General features: G+C 47.4%; 1 protein-coding gene across 1 annotated transcript in view; it reads right to left on the bottom strand.

Annotated features, from left to right (window-relative positions):
• Positions 1–26,302, bottom strand: part of HK1 (hexokinase 1) — a 1,372,133-nt gene that overhangs the window by 1,111,185 nt on the left and 234,646 nt on the right. The window contains exon 4 of the mRNA XM_069240524.1: positions 8,616–8,735. Coding sequence (XP_069096625.1) covers positions 8,616–8,735 — 120 coding nt within the window. The remainder of the gene's footprint in view (positions 1–8,615; positions 8,736–26,302) is intronic.

Genomic DNA, 26,302 nt, shown 5'->3' with positions numbered 1-26,302 from the left:
TGCAATGTTGGAAATGGCCCTTTTTTTTGCAGGGTTATCCCCAAATCTTTCGCCTTCTTCCTCCTATTTTTTCTGATTTGTTTTTGCTGGTTTATTGTCTCTGTACACTTACCACTGCAGATTAGTAGTGCTAAAGTGCAAGTGCTCCTTATGTAAATTATATTTGTGGTTGGTTTAGCCATGATTGGCATATTTGATTCACTAACAAGTCCCTAGTAAAGTGCACTATTTGTGCTCAGGTCCTGTAAATCAAATGTTACTAGTGGGCCTGCAGCACTGATTGTGCCTCCAACATGAGTAGCTCTATAAACATGTTTCAAACCTGCCAGTGCAGTGTCTGCGAGTGCAGTCTTGCACTGACAATTCGACCTGGCAAGTGTACCCTCTTGCCAGGCCCTAAAGCTTCCCTTTTACTATATGTAAGTCACCCCTATAGAAGGCCCTAGGTAACCCCATGGGCAGGGTGCAGAGTATGTTAAAGGTAGGACATGTACTAATGTTTTTTCATGTCCTGGCTGTGAAATACTGCCAAATGTGTTTTTCACTGTTGCAAGGCCTATCTCTCTCATAGTTCACCAGAGGGGGGGGGGGTGGTGGGGGGGGGGGGAGGTTGCGTTTAAATATCTTTTAAGAGCAGTTTCCCATTGGGAGCAGATAGAGATCTGGAGTTGGGGTCTCTTAACTCACAATTTAAAAATACAGCTTTTTGTAAAGTTTGTTTTTAGATTGTCAGTTTGAAAATGCCACTTTTAGAAAGTGTGCATTTTCTTGCGTAAACCATTCTGTGCCTCTGCCTGCTTGTGTATTCCAAGTCTGGGTCAGACTGACTGTTGGGCTTTTGTAAATTCCCTCTAGACAGTGACACATAGGGAAGTTGTGGTGTAGCCTGCATTTCCTGACGAGTCTCTTTAGGTTCGAGTGGGGAGGGAGGAGCTGACACTTACACCTGAATGGGCTGTATCTGTCCTCACACAATGTAGTCTCCGACCCCCTGGAGTATATCTGGGGCCAGGCCTGGGAAGGCAGGATCTTGTCAACAATAGAGACTTTACTTTGAAGTTTGCCTACTTCAAAGGCAGAAAGGAGTATAAGTAGTGGACCCAAAACCTCAGACTTTCAGAACACTTCTGGATCAGGAGGAACCTCTGCAAAGGAGAAGAGCTGGACGAGGAGCACTGCCCCTTTGCTGTGTGTGCTTTGCTGGGTTGGCCTGCAGTTGCTGCTTCTGCCTTGAAGAAGGCAAAGACTGGTTGGACTTTGCTGGGCATCCTGCTTGTGAAGTTTCTTCGAAGGCTTGGAGTAGAGCTTGCCTCCTGTTGGAAGTCTCAGAGATATCAGAGACTTGAGCCTCACCTCCCTATAGCACTGGGAAGTGTGTGTTTTGTGCTGCAACAGAAGGAAAACCACAGCAACACCATCAACGACGCCGCTGACTACACCGTGTCCTGACAACGCCTCACGGAGCCGTGCCCCACGTGAGGTACACAATGCACCGTTCTGCCGTGCACCGTAGCCCCGGTCCACTGATGCCAGAGCCATCAACTCCAGCGTCGTCAACAGATGCCCCTGTATGCATCACGACTTGTGGGCACCACACAAAGCCTGCCCGGTGCCGCCGTCTTGGGCCTACCAATGTCAGCGATTCAGCAATGATGTCACCGCGACCTGCAACGTGACCTGGAGACACCCCACATCGCACTGCCACACTTCACATCGCAGCCCTGGTCTCACCAACGTTGCAGGACAGTGTCACCGAGCCGCTGCCTGCACCGTGACCTGTGGGCACTGCACGTCACATCGTCCCACTTCACACAGCAGCCCCAACGCCATCCACGCCAGCGCTCCTGACTTCGTCTGCAGCCCAGAGTTCGATCTGCCACGCGTGTGACTTCAAGTGCCCGAAGACTCTCTAACCAGTCTCTGGAACCGAAGACTGCAACGCCAGCGATGCCGCACTCTGGATCTCATCAAGAAGATCACAATGCCCTGCATTTCCAAGGTACTGTTTGCGGGTCTTCCTAACACCGTAGCTGGCCTGCGACACCGCAGCAGGCCTGAACAGTTGGATTTTTTGTTCACAACGCCGTGATAGCCCCAGATGGAGCTATCGACTTCAAGGAAGTGTATTTTTAAGTTAATTCTTGCAAAATTCATATCTTTATTACTGTATGTTGGATTTTTCTCATTTTGTCTTGTTTTACACAGATAAATATTGGCTATTTTTCTAAAACTGGTGTGATGTCCTTTTGCAGTGTTTTCACTGTATTATTACTGTGTGTTATGTTCAAATGCTTTACACATTGCTTCTGAGATAAGCCTGACTGCTCGTGCCAAGCTACCAAGGGGGTGAGCAGGTGTTATCTGAGCTGGGTATCTCACTATAGTGAGGGTCCCTACTTGGACAGGGTGCAAACCGACTACCAACTAGAGACCACATTTCTAACATGGATCACTGAGCCAGTCCAACATTATATCCCCTAGGTAGGAGTCAGCATCAATGGGGTCTCCCATCTTTGAAGTATTGAGGGAGCTAGAGAAAGAGGAGAATGTCTGGAGGACACCAAGAGTATTTATATGCAACTGGTCTTTTTCTTCCCTAATGCGCACAATGTTATTAGCAGACAGCGGCCGTTATGTTAGCCAGAATTTTCCCAGGCCGCTCACTCTCCCGAAACGCTTGCGCTGTAGCATATGTGCCACGTAATAAGCATTCTCTTTTGGCCAGCTTGTGAAATTCCAACAATACCACCCTAATCTACTGGGCCAGTCGGGGTCCCTCAGTGGCAGCAAGTTGGGCCTCTAACTACATTGGTTTGCCTTCCAAGTGGGCCAGGTGATCTTGCAGGGAGCAAAGATCTCCCCCACTTTTAGAAAGGCAGAGACCTCGGATAGTGGCAATCCAGTATTACTTGTAAAGAAGTCAAAGAATTCTTCCCTAAGCTCCTCCTCCCCCACACAACGGGACAGTCGCCAGTTAGTGTTTAGAGGCATCTAAGTCAGGATAGACAGGATAAGTACGACTGTGCAATGGTCTGAGAATGTGTGAGCCAGGTGCATAACCTCCTGCATCTAGAGCCCCACCCCCTAGAGATGAGCCAGTAATCTAGCCTAGACCAATTCTCATGCACTCCACAATAAAAACTGCCTTTCCTGACCCTCCGGTGATGCGTTCTCCAAATATCAAGCATATCTTGATCCTCAATGATATCTTGAAGGTGGCGGGAGGCAGTGTTGTGGTAGGTGGGTGGAAATGTGAGCGATCCATGTCTGCCAATATAACTGTGTATAACTGTGTTAAATTCACTGCCCCACAGTAACAGAGACGGTCCTATGGACATAACTTGACCCTAGAGGCAAACAAAGAAAGTAGGGTGTCAGTGTTAGGCCCATTGCAATTTACAACTGTACTAGCAAAGGAATGTAATTTACCCCACATTATTATGCAGTGGCCTTGTGCATCATAGAGGGATCACTGTGGTATATATGGTACCCCCGTGAGTATTAGCATAACTTTCCCAAATAGTTGGAATACGTGGAAAATAACCTATGGGAAGCCCATTGGTCAGCGAGGGTCCTCCCAGTGGTGGACCCAAATGAGTCTTTTGTAATAGTGCTATGTAAATGACATGTCTGTCATTGATATGACAAAATGTGCCGTTGGGTTTCCCAGTCCCTGCTTGTTCAACGTGATGCATTTATAAAGTGCTTGGGGGAAGGAAGCGTCAGCTGTGTTTACGGTAGTCATTTTAATACAGGGAAGATAAAGTGGAAGTAACATATAGCGAGGGGCAAGCCAGTAGGTGCAAGGCAGCAGCACTGCTCAGTATTGGTAGCAAAGTAAGCGAGACAACATAAAACATCAATCTGCTCCCGCACACCCCTCCGTCCCCGAATCCATCCCATCAGGAACATACTCCCCTCCTCATTCATATAGCCCTAAGCCAAAACCTAAAGAACACTTCATGAGTGACATCAGACAGAACAACAAAATATAAGGAAGTCAATGCGAACAGTCAGGGGTAGCCTGCATGATACATCCAGAGAGGCAGCAGGGGTCATCCTCAGTTAGGCAGGGCATAGGAAGAACGGGAACTGCAGTGAAATGGATAAGGCCCATGATCATCCCAAATCCAGCGGTGGAGATGAGGCGCATGGTGAAGTAGCTGAGGTTGTTTCAGGAGGCCCACAAGCAGGTTGCAGCACAAGAATTCTGTGACCTGATGAAAAAGTGATGTAGTCCGATCGCATACGGAATGGCAGCCTGGGGCAATTTCTGTTTGATCAGAGCAAACGTACATTGTGTCTCCTGGACCGCAGTAGTAAAATCTGGATAGAGGGTCACTTCATTATTGTTAAACTGTACAGGGCGTTTTTCCCTGATCAGGCAGAGGGTGGCATTGCGGTTCTGATAGGTAAGGAGTCTGGCGACAATCGGGCATGTGATACACGCGTTCCACAATGAGGATTTCTGAGAAGGAGTAAGTAACTTCTCCACATAATCTTCCATCTTGCCTCTGTTGGCAGATTCTGGCACCCCCAAGATGCGAAGATTGTCTCTTAGGACCTTGCCCCTAGATTTCATTCTTCACCACTATGACCTTCAGAACTCTGTCCATGTTCGGCAAAGTGCCTCCCCCCCTTCCCAAGATGAGACAGTGTCCTCCACAGTGGAGATACGGAGCTCCAACTCCTGCAACCAGCCATTGTGTTTCTCCAGTTTGCGCATGATGGCATTTATCCTGCTACAAATGGTGTCCATCTTTGATTCAATGGACGTCAAGCTGTGCTGCATTGCCACCATTAACATTCTCATGTCTGTTGAGTAGGGAGTAAACACAGAGGGTGAGTCAGTGACTTCTGGTTTCTCAACATCGGCCCCCGTCACCCGCTGGTCCCAGCGGGAGTCGAACTGGAACTTGGCTTGGCGGCCTCAGTTTTACACATTGTGATGAAAGCCATATAGTGCTGGGGGGTGGGAGAGGGCAATCTAATAGCTGTTGCTAGGGCAGGGTACCTCTTCACTCAAAGAGGGAGAGTCATCTGGTGTATGTGGCTAGGGCCCGCACCTGCCCAAAAGGCAATGTGCGGGGGGAGGTATGTAGGCCAGCTGGCACAAACAAAGTGTGTCCCATCTGGGAAATAATGCCCCCAGGCACCTATCCCAGCCAAGCATAGGCACTGCCACCTGTGAGAGCGCAGATGACTGGGCATCACCCCCACCAAGCAGGAGGGGGCAAATGTACACCACAGAGGCTCAGTTGTGGCAGCAACAGGAACTCATGTCCACATGGTCAATCCAGTATGGCAGGTTTGGAATAAGTGGGGGAGAGACTGGGTCCTGCCACACCCCCACGAGCAGACCAAGCATGTGCGGAGGCACGAGCAGAAACAAGCCTCAAGGGACTACATGTGACGGATTAGGGCCAAATGTGTATCTGTGGAGGGGGGCCTCTATTTTTAAGGCTCCCCTCTTGTTTGAGGGGGCCGCCCTCCGTCCCTCCATGTCACACTGAGGCAACCGGCCAAGCACAGGAATAGGCCAACGAAGGGCAAGGTGACAACGCCATGCGACTCTGTTTAGCAGTGGGCAGCCGCCATTAAGAGCTAAGACGCAGCAGAAATAAACACAGATTTGACAGCCTGAGGTGAGTCAAATCAGCTTGACATTACCAAGGGCAGCAGCAGGAGGACAGGAGCCCCCCGTGCAGCATTTCGACACACGTGATGCGAGTGTGCCATCTTGCACACCGGCTCTCTGGCATCCCTATTTTCTTTTTCTCTTCTTCTGTCCTTCCTTCTTTCTTACAGTATTTTATTTTTTCTCTGTCTTCATATTTTCTGTTCCGTTCTTTCTGTATCTCTTTTTCTTGTTGAATTTGTTTAATGTACATTTTCCTTTCTTTTTCTCCTTTCTTCCGCCACTATTACTCATCTGCAACTCTCTTCTTGTTTATTTATTTACTTTTATCTCCTCTTTTTTGTGCTTTCTCTCTATTTTCTTTCCCTACTTTCCTTCTTATTCTCATTCTTTCATTTTCTCTTATATTTCTGTCATGCCATTCGTTACTTCTTCTACAAACTCCTTTGTCATTTGTTCTTTCCTTCTCCCCTTTCATCCACACCATTCACTTTCTTTTTTCTTCCTCTTTCATTTTCTCCTTAATTTCGCTCTTCCTTCAATTCCTTTGTTTCATTTTTATTTTTTCTCATTCTTGCTCTTTTTTATTTTCTTTCTCTCCCTGACTTTTTCTGCTTCTTTCTGCCTTCATTCTTATTTTTTAGGGTTGAGCCCAAAGCGCTCTGTCCCTGCTGTAACCTCTCTATGGGCTTGTAACCACGCCCAATGCACGCCCATGAGTTTGGTTGGTTTGTGGGCTTGCCTTTTAAAATTTGCTTGATTTCATTAGTAAAAAATTGTACACGTCATGCTTTTTCCGGTGTTTAGCCCTCCTCGAGCGCACAAGCCAACAACGGAAAACATACGAGGCTCTGTGTTTTCCATATGGTTTCTGGACTACTTTTTTCTATTTATTTCCTACACAGCACAATCTCGCTGGGCAGTAGTCAAACAACACCGACCCTGTTACATGGATAATTGCATTTGTGCTGATAATATGTTTGACTGCGAGCAAACTTTTACTTTTTATTTTCAATTTATGTGGCAAGAAATTTCCAGTTTCGAATTTACAACGCAAAAAGCTTGTACTCAAGAAAATGTAAGACCAAGTGCATTGCAAATGCTTGTCTTTCTTTCTCTCTTGCATTTTTCTTTCATGTTGATATTCTCCTTTCTTTTGTTCTCTTTCTCTTCCTATCATAATTTCAATTGTTCTCTGCCTCTCTCTTTCTCCTGTTTAATATCTCAAAAGCAAAGGGGCAAATTGATTCTTAGGTCAACAAATGTAAACCTTTTGCTATAAAAACACTCCTGTGCAATAATTATTTACGCTCTCTTAAGTTATTTTATCACTGTATAGAATTATCATATCCCTATATGAGACAGTAGCTCATAGCGGTAGGAAAAGTTGGAGACCCCTGCACTAGACTAATTAGAGCCTGTGCAGTGGAAGAAAGGAACGTTTCAGAACCACATGTGGAGGTGAACCAGAAGTCTCCCTCGTTTCAAAATGAGGCACCAGGTATAAATATTGGATCTCCTGAGCCACTAACTAGTATACTTCAGGACCTGTGGATATTACAGAAGAAGGACTGCCTTGTTCCTCAGAAGACTGGCCTGCTATTTGAAGCCTGCCTTGTTTCCCAGAGAACTGTCCTGCTGCTACCAGAGGGCTGCTCTGCTGTTTGAAACCTGCCTTGTTCACAGAGGCCTATACTGCTGCTTGAGGCCTACTGTGCTTTCTTAAAAGAAAAAATTGACTTCTCCCTTTATCCCAGGCTAACCTGCATGAATGCAAGAGTCAGCTGGCTGGCCTGTTCTGAGCTACAGGGACAGGACAAGCTCCAGAAGCCTCCCTGTTACTGTCCAAGTGACCTGCTATAACCTGCAACTGGACCTGCCTGAGTTCTGCTGGCCTACGCTGGAGTGAATTCCTGATCCCCAAAAGGTGCCTCCCCATGTCCCGGGCACCAGGCTGACATCAGTTGAGCTCCTCCTGTGAAATCTTTACGTTTTGAACTCTGTATGCCAGAATCTGAAAATAACTTTTTTTCAGCGAGACTAACCTGGCCCCTGTTTCTGGCTCATACTCCATTGTGTCTTCGTTCCAGTATAGAGCAACCAATTAACCACAGTTAGCATTTTTTGCTTCCTGACGCCATTTTACTTAAAAAAATAAAACTGCACATCTCTAGTTCTCCTGATTGGATTTTTGTTGTTTTGGTTTAATTGTATGTATTAATTTGAATATTTTTCTAAATTGCTGTGGGATATCTCGTGTTGTGTTTTCATTCATCTTCATAGGGGAGACATTATTAGACTAAAGAGACCTAGCAAAAAACAGGAATTTCTAGGCAGACCAATCCCTTTTATTCCAACAATGGCAGAGAACGCAGTGGGATCTCAGAGGTTTGTCCACTCTGTGACAATGAAGAGGGAGCAAATACATTGATAAAGTGCAATAATTCTAGATATAGTATTGTGCAATTTTCCTGTCACTTCACAATTCGAAATGGTCATTTTATGTAATGTAATGACCAAGTCATGGATGGCACTTTACAAAATGATACACCAAAAAATAAAAAAATAAAATGTATATTCTTTGATATATGTTATCCTGCATAAACGAACTCAGAACAGTGCACATGGATATATATTCTACTGTAGCAGAAACAATGAAAGATTTTGAGTAAAAAATTGTTTTCTCAAGCTTGTTTGGATTTCGTACTGTTTAAACAAAAGTATTGTATTGCTTGCATGCCGAATAAAGTGTGCCATCACTTCAATTACCATATTTTGAAAACAGATCATTTCATGGTGTCATAAACTAATTTCCCTGAGAGAAGAAATAATTATTTTAGGTTGACTGCGACCATGGACTTTCAGGTGTTGCAGGCATATGTACTATACATTATCGTTTATCAAATTAAAAGAAAACTTGAAACACATTCTCCATTTCACCAATGTGCCCCACATATTTAGAAAAGTATGTTCTTACCTCATCTAGCTTTGATTGTCTACAAGGAAAAGAAAATGTAAACCCAACTGGTAGTTTTTTGTCTTTTATTCTCTTTTTGTCCATGAAATCTCCCAAGCATTCAGCAACGTGATCAAAAAGCTGTACAAAATACAGAAAATGATATACAAGTCTTAAGATTCAGCAAAAGGATTAACATGTTCAGTGTGACAGATACTCGTGCCAGGCTATGGTTTCTGCCGGTAGATAGTTTCTACATGTAAACTCACAAACCATTTAATGAAAATGTTGACTTATTGACGTACATTATTACTTGTGCAAATGATAAGACAGGGCACATAGACTCTTATTAGAGAGAACAGCATGAATTTTTAGGATTAACCTCTGCCAGACGGTGAGAAGGACTTTTACTTGCAGAGTTGGTAACGACATACGCAATGAACACAAGACCAGAGTGAAAGCATAAACTTGGGCCTCAAAAGTTCCCAGGAAGAGAGGAATCAGACTAACTGTAATTTAACTAACATAGTCTACCTCGTATAGGGGCAGATTTATCAATATTTCATGCAATACAACGCAGCAAAACACCTTGCTGTGCTGTGTGAAAGGTAGAGGGCAGGAATGAGGACTATTTAACATCATATGGGGCATTCCTGTCCTCTTCTTGCGCTGGTGCATTTTTGGGTGCCTAGCCCCATTGCAGGCACCCTTGCATCATAGTGCAAGGACATTGCAGGCAGGATTGATTTTGTGCAGGAAGGGACGCCTCCCTGCAAAAAAAGCGATCCTCTGAGGCGTGTTGCTTCTTTTTACGTATGCTGCATGTAGAAAGAGGAAGTAGCAAGGTGTAGTATTTTGACACATTCCCAGGTCTACCACTTATAGTAAATGTGGGAATGTGCCAAAATCCATAGGTGTATGCATGTGAACGCCCATGCTCTACCTATGGAGTGCCTCCCTGGGGCAGAGTAACACAAGGCAGTGACTTGTGCTGCCTTACATTACTCCAGCTTCACCAAGCACCACAAGGCCACGCAAGGTGTTCTTGAGTGGCTTGGTAAATCTGACTTTAGTGTGGGGTTGCCCTTGTGTTACCTAGAGTGCCACAAGGGCAATGCAACACTCTGATAAATCTGGCTCTGAGTGTCTATGTAAACTAAAGTACATAGAGATGACTTTCAGAAAAGTGAAAACAAGAATTAGCAAACAGTGTAGCAACACGTTTGCGAAATGCAACACAAATGACTACTCATCTTCTAATCAAAGGCCCTACTGAGAATAATTTACATTGGACAGTATTTGAGAAAACAATCACTAGTACCAACATGGCGAGAACCCTTCTGCAAGTTGAACCTAAACCTCAGGGCTAAATGAACAAATCCAGTAGAACCAAAAGAATGACATGAAATGTCCATCCAACCTTTCTTGGGATTAGGGAGTGTGTGTCACCTTGATATCAGGATATACATAAATATATCGTTTTTTACAACAATTTGGTTGCTTTGAATTTATTTGACGCATAATATCCCCAAACAACATTCCCCCTATTACCACATTTCTGATATTATGGTACTACCTTTAAAATAGATGTGTGCCATGTCTGGCTTATCTACAATCAAATTAAAAAGGCTAGCCTTTTGGTTATGTCCATCTCCACATACAGTGTTTTGGCGGACTATGGCCCTAATTATGACTTTACGTTAACTACCGCTTACTGCCGCGGTGACGGCCCCCAACATACCGTCGCTGTGGAGAATATCCGTTTGCCATATTATGAGACACACACACCAAACCGGCAGAACACTGCCACAAAAACATATCCACCAGCCGAAAGGTCAGTGTTAAAGTGTCAGTCTGAACACCCATACAGTTACGTCAAAAAAACAACGCCCACCACATTATGACCAGCGAATCACCACAGTGGAGATTCAGTGGCGGTAAACCATTGGCTGTACTCACTAGTGCGCTCAGAATGGACACCCAAAAACAAAACAACACAACATTGGCCAATACCAAAAACACACACCTGACACTCATACACACACCACACCCACCCACAGCACTATAAAACACACACCCATATCACCCACAAACCTATACGAATACAAATTATTGCCACCAGACTGACACCAAGACCACTGCAACAACTAGACACACACCACATACACCCATACATCCCTCACGCACCCCACTGCACACACCCAACCACAGTACCCAACACCCACACACTTACACACACCACACAACACCCATGTCCCCACAAAGGCACCCCCGTTTCACAGATGAGGAGTTGCGGGTCATGGTGGAGGAAATAGTCAGGATAGAGCCACAGCTGTTTGGAACACAGGTACAGCAAGTATCCATTGCCTGGCAGATGGAGCTATGGTGGAGAATCGTGGACAGGGTAAATGCTGTGGGACAGCATGCAAGAACAAGGGACGACATCAGGAAGAGATGAAACGACCTACGGGGGAAGGTAAGTACCATAGCATCAAGGCACCAGCTCGCCATACAGAGGACTGGCAGTAGACCCCTCCTCCTCCACCACAGCTCACAGCATGGGAGGAGCAAGTCTTGGCATTACTGCATCCTGAGGGACTCACTGGAGTTGCTAGAGGACTGGACACTGGTGAGTCAACATTTATTACTTATCAACCCTTATATGACTAACCCCAATGCCAAGCCTTGCATGCAATACCAATGCATGGACAGCCCTTCCAGCCCTGCATAGACACCCATCACTAAAGCATGCACAGCATAGGGGAAATAATCCCACAATACATCAACATACACAAACCAATGTGGCAGGGCAACAGCAACAATAGAGGGGAAGCTAGGGATGTAAAATATGTCACAGGCATGAAGCATAATACATCACTTATATCCCCGCAGGTGTCCCAGCCAATGTCAGCGGAGAGGAGGTGCCAAGATAAACCAGTCAACCAACAGAAGATGCCCCCAGTGATGACAGTAACTCTGGACTTCGGGATCTGGATCAACAACCGGGCCCATGAGGGACCACTGGATAGTCGGTCACCCCAGCCCACTCACTGTCCACCACAGAGCCACCCAGCATCCCCACACCTCTGTCCCCAGGACACATCAATCAGCAGTGTGCCTACTTCTACAGGGACCCCAGTCCACACCTCACACCCAAGACAATCAGGGTCCTGGGGTCAGTGGCAGTGGGCACACCGTTATTATGTGTTGTTCTGTGTTTTCTTTGTAGCGGGTATCACTTTCATCCTGATTGTAGGAAGTTGGCTCTGTATGCACTATTTCAAAGTAAGGAATAGTATGCACAGAGTCCAAGGGTTCCCCTCAGAGGTAAGATAGTGGCAAAAAGAGATAATACTAATGCTCTATTTTGTGGTAGAGTGGTCGAGCAGTAGGCTTATCAAAGGAGTAGTGTTAAGCATTTGTTGTACATACACAAGCAATACATGAGGAACACACACTCAGAGACAATTCCAGGCCAATAGGTTTTTGTATAGAAAAATATATTTTCTTAGTTTATTTTAAGAACCACAGGTTCAAATTGTACATGTAATACTTTGAATGAAAGGTATTGCAGGTAAGTACTTTAGGAATAATCACAATAGCATATATACTTTTCAAATAAATCACATATAGCTATTTTAAAACTAGACAGTGCAATTTTCACAGTTCCTAGGGGGAGTAAGAGTTTGTTAGTTCTTGCAGGTAAGTAAACCACCTACGGGGTTCAAGTTTGGGTCCAAGGTAGCCCACCGTTGGGGGTTCAGAGCAACCCCAAAGTTACCACACCAGCAGCTCAGGGCCGGTCAGGTGCAGAGTTCAAAGTGGTGCCTATTCCACGAGGGTACTGATGGGGTTCTTGGAGGTCTGATCCTTTTTAGTCCTTCCATAAAGGCTTTAATAACTGGGATTCTAAAAAGTGACTTTGTATGTTTAATCTGCAGGTAAGCAGAGATTGCAGTGAGATGAATTTTGATGGAAGAAAAAGCGAGATTTGCTTTTTGTAGGTGTAGTAAATAACTCACAATGTTTTGTATGGATGCATCTAACGGTGTGATTTGGTTTGCTTGGCAGTAGAAAACAAACCTTTTCCATTTATTAGCATAACAATGCCTTGTTGTCGGTTTTCTTGCCTGTTTAATGACTTACATACACTAATTTGAAAGGTTTAGATAGCCAAATTCTAAGACTTCAGGAGCCAGGCTGCTAGGTTGAGCGATGCTGGATTGGGGTGTCTGATCTGTTGTTTGTGTTGTGTTAACAGATCTGGTCTGTTTGGGAGTTTGATGTGAGGTACTACTGAGAAGTCCAACAGTGTGGTGTACCACGGTTGGCGAGCCCACGTTGGTGCTATGAGTATTAGTTTGAGTTTGTTTTGACTCAGTTTGTTGACTAGGAAAGGAATGAGTGGGAGAGGGGGAAAAGCGTAAGCAAATATCCCTGACCAATTGATCCATAGAGCATTGCCCTTGGACTGAGGGTGTGGGTACCTGGATGCAAAGTTTTGGCATTTTGCGTTTTGTTTTGTTGCAAACAGATCTATGTCTGGTGTTCCCCAGCGGTAGAAGTAATCTTGTAGAATCTGGGGATGTATTTCCCACTCGTGAGTTTGCTGGTGATCTCGACTGAGATTGTCAGCTAACTGATTGTGAATGCCTGGTATATATTGTGCTATCAGGCGAATGTTCTTGTGAATTGCCCAATGCCAATTTTTTTGTGCTAGGAGGCATAGTTGTGATGAGTGTCCCCCCCGTTTGTTTAGATAGTACATTGTTGTCATATTGTCTGTCTTGACAAGAATGTGTTTGTGGACTAGAAGGGGTTGAAAGGCTTTTAGTGCTAGGGAGACCGCTAGTAGTTCTAAGTGATTTATGTGTAGTTGTTTTTGTTGATTGTCCTTGAATATTGTGATTGTTGAGGTGTGCTCCCCACCCAATCATGGAAGCATCTGTTGTGAGAATGGCGTGAGGCACTGGTTCTTGAAATGGCCGCCCTTTGTTTAAATTTACATGGTTCCACCACTGAAGCGAAAAGTGTGTTTGGCGGTCTATCAACACTAGATCCTGAAGTTGACCCTGTGCCTGCGTCCATTGTTTTGCTAGGCACTGCTGTAAGGGCCGCATGTGTAGCCGTGCGTTTGGGACAATAGCGATGCATGAGGCCATCATGCCTAGGAGTTTCATGACAAATCTGACTTTGTACTGGCGATTTGGTTGTATGTATGACACCATAGTTTGAAATGATTGAACTCTCTGTGGGCTTGGAGTGGTAATTGATCTTTGTGTGTTGAGTGTTGCTCCCAAGTATTGTTGTAGTTGGGATGGTTGCAGGTGAGATTTTCGGTAATTTATAGAAAAGCCTAGTTTGTGTAGGGTATCTATAACATACTGCGTGTGATTCTGACACCGGTGTTGAGTGTTGGCTTTTATTAGCCAATCGTCGAGATATGGGAATACGTGCATGTGATGTCTCCTTATATGAGCTGCTACTACAGCGAGGCATTTTGTAAATACTCGGCGCTGTTGTTATCCCGAAGGGCAGTACCTTGAATTGGTAATATTTGCCCTGTATGACAAATCTGAGGTATTTTCTGTGAGATGGATGGATGGGTAAATGGAAATACGCATCTTTTAGATCCAGTGTTGCCATGCATTCTCCATGTTTTAGTAAGGGAACTACATCTTGTAGTGTGACCATGTAGAAATGCTCTGATTTGATGAAGAGATTTAATGTCCTGAGATCTAAAATTGGTCTCAGTGTTTTGTCTTTTTTGGGAATAAGGAGTAAACCCCTGTTCCTTTTTGGTGGTGAGGTACTATTTCTATGGCTTGTTTTATTAATAGTGCTTGTACCTCTATTTGTAACAGGTCTAGATGTTGTGCCCACAGTTTGTGCGCTCTTGGGGGAACATCTGGAGGGAAATGTGTGAACTCTATGCAGAAACCATGTTGGATAATATACAGAACCCATGTGTCCGTGGTTATGTCTGACCAATGTTTGTGGTAGATTGTTAATCTTCCCCCTACTGGTGACGTGTGTTGGGGAAGTGTGACATTGGAGTCACTGTATGTTACTGGGGGCCTGCTTGGTAGGCTGAAACTTTCCCCTTGATCTTGGGAATTGTCCCCTGAATGATCCACAAAACCCCCCTCTCTGGTATTGGGACTGGTAGGTGGGTTTTGCCTGAGAGATGGATGCCTCTTAAGGTTGCTGTCTAAAACCTCCCCTAAATTGTGGTTTCAAATGTCCCTCTATACTGGGAAGAGTAGAGCGCGTCCATGGCCTTGGCCGTGTCAGTTTCCTTCATCTTTTCGATGGCTGTGTCCACTTCCGGCCCAAACAGTTGCTGCTGATTAAACGGCATGTTTAACACTGCCTGCTGTATCTCAGGTTTGAATCCTGAGCTTCGTAACCAAACATGTCTCCTGATTGTGACTGCCGTGTTTACAGTTCTTGCGGCAGTGTCAGCGGAGTCCAGTGCCGAACAAATCTGGTTGCTACAGAGTCCGGTGGGAGCTGCTGCGTAAGGAACACTGGGTCCGACGGGGGTGGCTTGTACTTTTTTTCCACCCTCAGAGTGATGGTTCTTCCCTTAACCGGCTCTTGAAACACTTGCTGTGCATGCTTAAGCATGCCTGGTATCATAGGCAGGCTTTGGTATGACGCATGCGTGGAAGCCAGGGTATTAAAGAGGAAGTCATCTTCCAATGGTTCCGAATGCATACTGACATTATGGAATGATGCAGCCCTGGCCAAAACTTGGGTATAGAAGGTGCTATCCTCTGGAGGAGATGGTTTTGAGGGGTAGCAGTCAGGGCTATTGTCCAAGACAGGGTGATCGTAGAGGTCCCATGGATCTACATCATCCTGTGTTTGCACAGTATGTGTGGGTGACTGTGCAGTGGGCGTGCAAATTGGTGACCCTGTCCTTTGTGGCGAATGTCGTGGTGATATTTCTGGAGAGAAATGGCGAGTTGGTGATGTCTCTCTAGCCACTTTAGCTCTTGGCTGATCAGTCTCAGTCTCTGTTTGGGGTTGAAAAGCCAACTTTCTTTTAAATTTGAGAGGAGGGGCAGTTTGAATCTTTCCAGGATCCTTATAGATCTGTATTCTTGCTTGAGTTTGGTCAAACTCTTCAATGTCCAGCTCCTCTTCAAACCTGCGCCTTTCCTTCAGTTGTTTGGAGAGCCCTTGTTCCTATGTATAAGAGGTCTTTTTCAGCTCCAAAGTCAGTTTTCTCGGCACCGAAATGCCCATGGTGATGGTTGGCCTCGGCTCCGAAAGGCTCTTTCGAGGCTTAGTGCCTTCGACAAGGCGATGCCGGCTTTTTTTGACGCTGGTTTCTCGACTCGAGTTGGAAGACTTCGGCACGATTTTGGCGTTCTTCGGTGCCGAAGGTGTTGCTTGGTCACCGCTTTTCCTATGGGTCGAGCCATGGCCTTCAGGCAGTGGCGTCCCCGAGGCCTTTTGTTTTTTCGTCTGACTTTGGGGTTGGGTCGGGGCAGGCGTACTCACTTTTTGGCCCGCTGTCGGCGGTCGGTCTCCGTCGGAGTCATCCGATTCCGATCCCTGGATGGAGATAGCCATCTCCTCCCCTTCTACGTCAAGGTGTGGCGACGATTTCGACACCATCTGCATGCGTCTCGCCCTTCCATCTCTTAAGGTCTTTTTCGACCGAAAGGCCTTGCAGGCCTCGCAAGTATCCTCCCTGTGTTCCGGTGACAGACACAGATTACAGACCTGATGCTGGTCTGTGTATGGATACTTAGCGTAGCACGTCGGACAGAAACGGAAGGGGGTCCGGTCCATGAGGCTTCGTCGACGGGTGTGGTCGGGCCGACCAGGCCTTGGCTTGGCGCGGAAGCCCTGAAGGGCCACCAAAGCGGTTGTCTTGGCGGTGCCGATGTATCGATAGAAGATCTTTCCCAAACACAACAATACCAACATTTTTTCGATGATTTTAATACTTTCCTGATTCGAATCACGGAGCGAAGAGGAACACGTCCGAACCCGATGGCGGAAAGAAAACAATCTAAGATGGAGGCGATGCCAATGCGCAATGGAGCCGAAAGGGAGGAGTCACTCGGTACCGTGACTCGAAAAGAATTATTAGAAGAAAAACAACTTTTAACACTCCAAGCCCAACACTAGATGCAGGAACAGTGCACAGCATGTGTATTTGCAGCTACACATGCCATTGGACATATATATGTCTATTTGTATATGATTCAAGGATGAATTTTGTATTAGAATTCGTATCACGTACGTTTTAGGATTTTATGGTTGAGTCTGGTTATATTTGAGTATGAATGTGGTATAAGTGTTATGGTTGTCTGTAGTTTTATGTGGGGTCTAATATTTGGTCTGTATTGTTTTCTATTATCTTTAGCTATTTTCTGTATAGTACTGTTTTTGATTCATTTATTTAATTTGTTATAAAGTATAATAAACAGATCGATGAAACATAGGATTGATCCAATGAAGTATCTTTAAATAATCGAAGTAATAGGAATATAGTGCCAGTTTGCACACCTTATGTTGGGACTTGTGAGACAATGAGTTTCTGGCATACGTTTTAAATCTATATTGAATAGATATACAACTGTGGTTTTCTATATATATCCTTGGAGTGTAATTAAAAAATAGCTCTATTTTTTTTCATTTTTACAGGGCAACAGGGACACTGGGAGGACTGATGTGCGCCAGGGGGAGTACAACATGCAGGAGAACAAGCGGCTGCAGGAGGAACACCATCAGTAGATCAGGGAGGACTTGTAGGCCCTCAACACCACCATGATCTCCATAGCCGCGGTGCTGGCAGACAGGGCCAGCATCATGAGGGATTCGACAGCACACCAGCGGGCCCCTACCACTAGCCAGCCTACTGACCAGCCCACCACTTCTGGTGCAGCTAGTGGGCAGGAGGCCCCGCCACAGGACCCACAGGCCACCAGCACCCCTTCCCCTGCAGAAGGTGAACCACCCTGTAAATGTTACCTATGACCCAGACAGAATCCAGAGACACTTGCCAAGACCAAGACCGCCACCAGGAAATGAGACTCTCCTGATTGTCCCCCTTGTGTCCCACCCTGTCACCCTGTCCACTTTGAACTGCCTTTGCTCCCCTTCCTATGGACCCTTGGACACTGGACCTGTGCTATAAACAGATTGGAACAATACCCCGGACTTTCCTTTACCATCACCCCCTTCCACTGCACGTTTCCCTCAATTTTATAGCACTACAATAAACACCCTTGAACACAACCTGACTGATAATATTTAATGTGTTGATAATGTGCATTTACCGGAATAGTCAAATCTGGTGCAAATGATCTGAACACTGTGATAGCATACAATTAATGACCTGTAACTGTCTGTAGTAATCACATCAGGACACTGTTGTCATATCACCAACATCTGTAAAATAACAAGCCATAGGTGACAGTAAGTTGAGATGCAAAGGAAGTGAATGCCATCAAGCTACAGCCACAAAGATGAAATCAATAGTCATAGCAATGATCAGTTCCACTGTTTCACCTGTGTGTCATTGGAAGTATTGACGTATAACTGATGTCCTGTTGTCCACATCCTCATCCTCTGCCTCCTCATCCTCACTGTCCTCAGGGTCCACTGCTGCCACAGGGGCATCTCCAGTCTTCTCCTCCTGCAGAAAAGGCACATGTCGTCTGAGCGCCAGGTTGTGCAACATGCAGCATGCCACTATTATCTGATAAACTTTCCCAGGTGAGTAGCACAGGGATTCACCTGTCAGATGGATGCACCTGATCCTGGCCTTCAGAAGGCCAAAGGTCCTATCGATTATTCTTCTGGTTCACCCATGTGCCTCATTATAACGGTTCTCAGCCCCTGTCCTGGCATTCCTCAAAGGGGTCAGCAGCCACACTAGGTTTGGGTAGCCAGAGTCACCTGCAAGTATTGAGGGACAAACATTAGCCTAACACAATGCTATGGGGATAACACCTAAAGGCATACACTGACATACAGTAGGTGCGGACTCTGACTCATCTATTAGCCACACTGTGTGCCTCTGTAGTTGGGCTATCACATTTGGGATGCTGCTATTTCTCAGGACAAAGGTGTCATGCACCAACCCAGGATACTTGGCAGTGATGTGGGAGATGTACTGGTCCGCCAGGCTCACCATTTGCACATTCAGTGAGTAGAAACTCTTCGGATTCCTGAACACCTATTAATTCTGGAAGGAGGGGGTGGGACGCAATATATGTAGAATCCTACCTTCACAGTGCCAAACCTTCCACCTGGGGGGAAAAAAATGTAGCTGCACATGTGTTTCACCAAGGCAGACAAAACCCTTGTCAGCACAATTGAGAACATTGCATGTGACATTCCTGCTGCCAAGCCCACTGTCACTTGGAAAGAACCAGTTGCCAGGAAATGGAGCACTGATAGCACTTGCACAAGAGGGGGATCCCAGTGGGATGATGGATAGATGATATCGGTTAAGGCTCCAATTGGGCACACAGCTCTGTGATTGTGGCCCTGTCCAGTCTATAGGTGAGTATAATGTGCCTGTCCTCCAGTGTAGCCAAGTCCACAAGGAGTCTGTACATGGGGGTTTGTCTCCTCCTCCGATTCATGTGCAGTGATAGGTATCTAAGGGACACAAGAGCGAGTAGGCTGTCACAATGTGAACAATGGAACCACCACCTCAGTGTACATAGAGCATCAATGTGATGGGACAGTGGGAATGGCAATGTATGTGCAGTTGTAGGTAGTGACACATTTATGGTTAATCTGATCGCTGTCCACCACCACGAAATGGCGACCGCCTGTCCTGTATCTTGGGACAGGTGGAAGTGAAGTTACTCCGCCCACGTTAGGCGTCGTGGTGGAAGGTGGTCTTGCACCACCGTGCAATTCCTCATTGGCTAATATGGGGCTCTATGGAGTACAGTGGGAAATGGGGATCAGGGCCGGCGAGACGGTGTACACCGTTGTGAACGTGACCGCCATTTTCTATCTAAATCCTTACTTGTTTCCTGACTTTCCACAGGAGAACACCTATACTGCATGTGCTGCTGTGACCTGTGTCTGGAACCTACCATGGCCGTGTGACCGGGGAAAGGGCCCCTGCCTTTAATGCGGAGGAGTTGAAGCAACTGTTGGATGGGGTCTTACCCCAGTATGGACTGCTGTATGGGCCCCAAGACCAACAGGTGAGTACATCTTGGGCACAATGCATGTGGGAAGGATGCATGGAGATGTGTGTGCAAGCATCGTGTCATCGGGGGGCGGGGGATGTCTTGTGGTAGTGTACATGGTGGGCGCCGGGTGATGTGTGTGCCAGTGGTGATGTAAACGGGACTGGTGGGCTATATGTGTGACAGGCTGGATTGTATGTGTAATGGTGTTCTCCTTTCTGTATCACCTCTGCAGGTCAGCGCCCATCAAAAGAAGGGATTCTGGCATGACATCGCCAAGGACGTGCAGACCCTGGGAGTCTATAGCAGGCGGAGCACCCACTGTCGGACACGGTGGGAGGACCTGAGATGCTGGGAAAGGAAGACTGTGGAGGCCCAGCTGGGGTTGGCCTCCCAACAAGGAAGGGGTGCCCGTCAGAACCTGACCCCTTGATGGCCCGCATACTGGCGGTGGCCTCACCGAGAGCTGGATGGCCTTTTGAGGGCATCACAGCAGTCACAAGGGTGGGTACAGTGGGCGTTACAACAATAATAGGTAGGTGGCATGGGATCCGGGTGGTGGGTGTCAGTTAGTGGGTCCCCCTTAATGCCAGGCTAGATATTGCAGTGTGATCCAGCTCAAGGGTAATGGTTGAAAGGCAAATTCAGGTAACCTAACTAGGTTGAATTCCATGTTAGACAGGGCTTAGTGGGTCCCAGGAGAGGTGCAGTTGGCGGTGGCTGGCCCTCATCTTGCTGTGGCATATAGCCAATTGAATGGCAGTGCACTGCATAGTGCTCAAGCCTGATCCCTATGTGTGACGGTACTGTGTATGCCATCTGTGGTGTTGGTGCTGTAATTGACCCAGTGCTCCGTTTTTCTCTCCCCCTTTTTTTCTTGTGTCATCCTGTCCATGTGTGTATTAGCATCATCTGGCGGGGAGCAGGAGCACCGGCGGCAGAGGGAGCTGCATCCAACAGGACCCAGGAGGCAGAACCCACAGACGCAGAGGGAACTAGTGGAACGGAGGGCAAGCGGAGCACCACGGCGGAGACATGGAGTGACAACACTGACTCAGATACCTCCTCCGATGGAAGCTGCAGGTACAGCTGCCACCCCCGTACCAGCACCGCCCTCCCAGTAGCTCCTCAGCGAGTTGCCCATGCCCGCTCACCCAAGAGGGGTGAGCCCTGCTGCCCTGAGTAAGGAGGCTATTGACCACCTGAGATCCATCTCTGTAGGGCAGTCAACTGTTGTGAATGCCATCCAGGGGCTGGCATCCCAGATGCAGCAATGCAATGCATTCCTGGAGGGCATCCACAGTGGATTGGTGGCCCAAGAGAGATCGATTCAGGCTCTGGCCTCCTCTCTGATGGCAGCCATTGTCCCTGTTCCTTCTGTCCCCCCTCCAACTACCACTTCCCAGTACCAGTCTCCTCAACCCCAACCCATCCCATGCACATATACAGATGGACATGCACACAAGACATCACACAAGAGTGGCACAGTCAAACGCAGGCACCACACTTCAGCCCACAAGCACACATGCAAACACCAGACAGTTGCACACACAACCACATCCACTGCCTCCACTGTCTCCCCCTCCTCCTCCTCCCACACCTCCCTCAGTCACGTCCACACTTACACCTGCATGCACTGCTTTAACATCCACCACCAGCATCACCACACCAAGCAGCACACACACCTCACTAGCAGACATCTCCACAACATCTGTCCACGCGTCCCTTGTGTTCTCTCTCACTCTGTCTGCCCCCCCTCCTAAAGGACACCAACACAAGCACTGACACCCAATAGCCATCCACCTCACATCAGCACACTGCCCATGCACCTGCACCCAAGTCCAGCAGACAAACTCCTCCAACAATCACTCCCTCAACCTCCACTCCCATCCCTCCTCCCTCATCCCTTCCCACCGTCACTAAGAAGCTTTTCCTTGCCCAACTTGACCTCTTCCCTTCCCATCCATCCTCCCGTCCTGCCCGTAAGAGCAGGGTCCTAACTGCACCTCAGCCAAACAGTCCACGGGGACAGTGGAGGCACCTCCAGTCGTCGAGGCAAGACAGTGAAGGATCCGGCTCTACCAGCCATGAAGGGTAGGAATCCCACCCCACCAGCCAGAAAGGGAAAGGATCCCACAACTCCTGCAATGAAAGGGAGGAAGCCCTCACCCCCTGCCATGAAAGAGAAGAAGCCCTGAACTCCTGCAATAAATGGGAAGAAGCTTTCAACTCCTGGCACGAAAGGGAATAAGCCCTCAGCTCCTGCAATGAAAGGTAAGGAGCCCTCAACTCTTGGCATGAAAGGGAAGAAGCCCTCACCTCTTGCCATGACAGGGAAGGAGCCCTCACCTCCTGCCATGACAGGGAAGGAGCCTTAACCTCCAGCTGAGACACAGCAGCCCTCACCTCCACAAGAGGCTGCCCAGGAGGCCCCTTCCCCTGCTGAGACACAGCAGCCCTCACCTCCTGCAGAGGCTGGCAGGGTACCAACACCACCACCAGTGGTCATGGAGGCCTCACCTCCAGCTGAGACACAGCAGCCCTCACCTCCTGTAGAGGCTGTCCAGAAGGCACCTTCACCTGCTGAGACACTGCAGCCCTCACCCCCAGCACAGGCTGGCAGGGCACCACCACCACCAGTAGTCACGGAGCCCTCACCTCCAGCTCAGACAGTGCAGCCCTCACCTCCAGCAGAGGGCATGTAGACCACTCTCCAGGGACTGCTGTACAAGGAGCCCCCTCCAGAACCAGTGGGCAAGTCACCCACCTGAGAGGATTGGACCTTGCACTCCCCAGCAAAGATAATGGGCATGGAGCCCCCTCCAGAACCAGTGGGCAAGTCACCCACCTGAGAGACTGTGACATATACTCCCCAGCAAAGAGAATGGGCAAGGAGCCCCCTCCAGAACCAGTGGGCAAGTCACCCACCTGAGAGGATTGGACCTTGCACTCCCCAGCAAAGATAATGGGCATGGAGCCCCCTCCAGAACCAGTGGGCAAGTCACCCACCTGAGAGACTGTGACATATACTCCCCAGCAAAGAGAATGGGCATGGAGCCCCCTCCAGAACCAGTGGGCAAGTCACCCACCTGAGAGACTGTGACCTTGCACCCCCCAGCAAAGATAATGGGCATAAAGCCCCCTCTAGAACCAGTGGGCAAGTTCCCAACTTCAGCTGAGGTGCCCCTCACCCCTTTTCCCCTGAGGTGCCAGCCCACTTCACAAATTATGCCTCTGCAGAGTTCTGTGCTGATGTTATCAGGATATAAGTTGGACCTTTGAGTGTGCCCTGTGGCCATGTGGGCCCTTAGTAGTTTGGACTGGCTATTGGCCCTTTGTGGACAATTGTACATATCTCTTTGTTATCTAACTGGTTCATTTGGTGGCTTTTCCAATTCAAAACATTCTCAGTACTGCCTTATTGTTGTCCTTGCATTATTATGCTGTGGTTCGTGTGCCATTGTTTTTCGTCTGCAGCTGGTTGTGGGTATGGTGTGTGTGTGAATGGTGGGTGATGTGTGTGTGTGTGTCACTCACCTCTTCCTCCCTCCCTCCCTCCCTCCCTTGTGTACTAGGCGGCTGTGCTCACCGTCGTCATTGGCGTTGGTGTTCCAGGTGGAGTATGGCATAGAAGAGCATCGGGAAGACTTACAGTTCAGGTTCTATGGCGGTGTTCTTCTTCTCTGTGTCTCTGATGGGAAGTCTTTTGTCTTCTGTGCAGTGTTTCTGCCAAGCTTCTGATGGTGTTGGTACTGCCCCGGAAATAGTGGCGGATTGCAGTGTCATGATATGGTGGCCGGTACCTTGTCTTCCGCCTGGCTGATGATAGCTACCGCCGTGGTGTCTGGTGTTAATGCCCAGGCGGATGGTGTGGTACATTGGCTGTCTACGAGAGTTCTCACCGCCATGGTCATAATTTGGCAGTAATTACCGCCAGACTGTTGGTATTTCCGCCACTTTATCACTCACTGCCAATGTCATAATGACCACCTTTGTGTTTCACAAATCCGTGGGGCCCAGGAGATTGCCCTACTAAGCACCCGCTGATGCCCTCACTAGAGCTATATACTGCATCGCTTGGACTTGCAGCATGGAAGTGTTTTTGGCAGGACTAGGTGACCCAGGAGTCCATGGGGCCCAGGAGGCAGCCCTACTAACCATCTGCACCTGCCCTCACTAGTGCTATATAGTGCATCTCTTAGACCTGCAGTGTGAGAGTGCTTCTGGCAGGACTATGTGTCCCAGGAGTCTGTGGGACCCAGGAGGCAGCCCTAACAACCAGCTGTACCTGCTGCTGCCCTCACCAGTGCTATATAATGCATCGCCTGGAGCTGCAGTGTGGGAGTGCTTTTGGCAGGACTATGTTTCCCAGGAGTTCATGGGGCCCAGGAGGTGGCCCTACCAACCACCTGCACCCGCTGCTGCCTTCACCAGTGCTATATAGTGCATTGCCTGGACACGCAGCACGGGACACACCCGGATGCTGCCCAGGATAACAGTGGGTCCATCTGCACCCATCGGAGCCTGAAAGAGGCTGGGCTGGGCTGGGCAATCCCTACTGGCTAGGGTCTCCAACAGCATTAATACTTTCTGGTGAGCTCTTTTTTCCATACGTATCTGAACCTTGACATCTGCTTAGGGTTGCTGTCTGCCACAATTGATTACTTCTGTTGGGAACAATCTATTTGGGACACATACCATTAGCAGCATGGGTAAGGGTAAATTATTTGGGGCTTAGAATTGTAGAAACACAAATCCACCTCTTGGCACCACCCTAGAGCCACACAGCAGCTCTGAGTAGGGAATAGGGGTGAGTTGTCAGTTTGGTATGAGTTTGGCTTGCCTTAATTTGCCCCCCAGAGTGCTGCCCTTATGTTGCCATTATGACAGGTGTTCCTGAATTGACCTTTACCTCCAAGGAGGAGTTGACCTCCTGGGTGAAGAATAAGGTATGTCACTGGCTAACTCGCAATTTAACTTTCAACATCAATGAATACAATGGCATCCTGTTCGTGAAGGGGGTTGGGTGGGTGGTTTCTACCAAAAACGTGAGGGAGGATTCCATTGTGATCAACTGTACACATCCAAATTTGGGCCCCCCTTTGATCCATGGCTCTAGCAGGCGGATTGCCTTGGACGATTGCATTGACATTTTCCCTTTAGGGTTTTTTTTACAGACACCTATGGCCAAAGGCGCAGGTAGAGCCTCATAGGTCCCCCTACTGGCATGTGGGAATGGGAACCCTCTCCTCCCCATTTCCAACAGATTTCTTGCATTGTCGGACCTAGGCTGCAATGACGGATGGTTAGAATCTCCAACCAACAGCCCATCTTCAGGTATGGTACCAGCAGCCACTCCCCCACACAGTGTTATGAAGCAAGAACAGAACCTTGCTATTAGGCTTAACTATTGGAATATTGCTGGGATTAGGGCCAAGGAATCAGATACTAAGTTGGTTGATTTTATTACTTAGTTTGACATAATCGTGCTTCAAGAAACTTGAGCCTGCAAAACTATCATGTGGGATGTCTCTGAGTGTTCTGATATTCCTATTTCTTCACAGGGGTAAAGAGCTTGGGGTGGCTTGGCCATTCATGATTCGTATTTCTACATTCCTCAAGGTTGTGCAGGTTCCATACAAGCATAATGGGATTCAGATCTTGTAGACAGTTTTGGCTCATAAATGTAATTTTATTTTTGCAAAGTTTTATAATTTTGTGTATGACCCAGGATGTCAGTTTGAGGCTCTGTTTCAACTTGTGTTGATCCTGGAGGCTAGATCATTTACTGTTTTAATTTTTGTAACTTTATTGTAGGAAGGGACTTCAATGCCAAATTGGGCCTGAACAATTCAGTAGCAGAACCTTTTGTGACTAGTGATTTTTTCACTTATTCTAGGTCATCTGACCACAGGGGAGAAGGCTGTTAAAAGCTCTTTGTCATGCGGGCCTCCCTAATGTGATGGATATGGCAGGGGGTTCTCTTAAGTAACTCCCTACCTTTGTTGGCTGGGGCCTAGGTACAACCATTGACTATGTTTTTATATCCAGGCATTCGGAACCGTTATTTTGTTCAGGTGGGGTGCTCCAAAATGGTTATAGCGGTCATAACCCCATTGAGGTTGTATTCAGCGTACCTGATAGCGGTTGCCTCCCCTTGTAGAACTGGGCTGACCTCAAAAGATAATTGCCTTCAGATAAAGTGGCAAGGAATTTCCATACCTGCTTTGACCAATTCCCTCACTGGATCCAAGCAGGGCCTGGTGACGGACATCCTCTAATACCACATCTACAGTAATCTTGGATGCCTTTCAGGCTCCTAATCATGTTAATAAAACAATCATACTTCAGCTATCTGGGCCATAGGGGGACATGGAAAACAGGATGGTTTGACAAAGAATACAGGGCTGTCAACCGTAAGCTCCTCAAAGCCCTTAATGCTCACCCAAGGAATTAGCAGATCATCACTTTGGCAAGGGCAGCTTATCATGAGGCTATCAGAAAGACGATGATAGCTATTAAGGAGGA

The sequence above is a fragment of the Pleurodeles waltl genome, chromosome 6 (assembly GCF_031143425.1).
Source record: "Pleurodeles waltl isolate 20211129_DDA chromosome 6, aPleWal1.hap1.20221129, whole genome shotgun sequence".
NCBI lineage: Eukaryota > Metazoa > Chordata > Amphibia > Caudata > Salamandridae > Pleurodeles > Pleurodeles waltl.
This window is presented reverse-complemented; position numbering and strand designations above follow the sequence as displayed.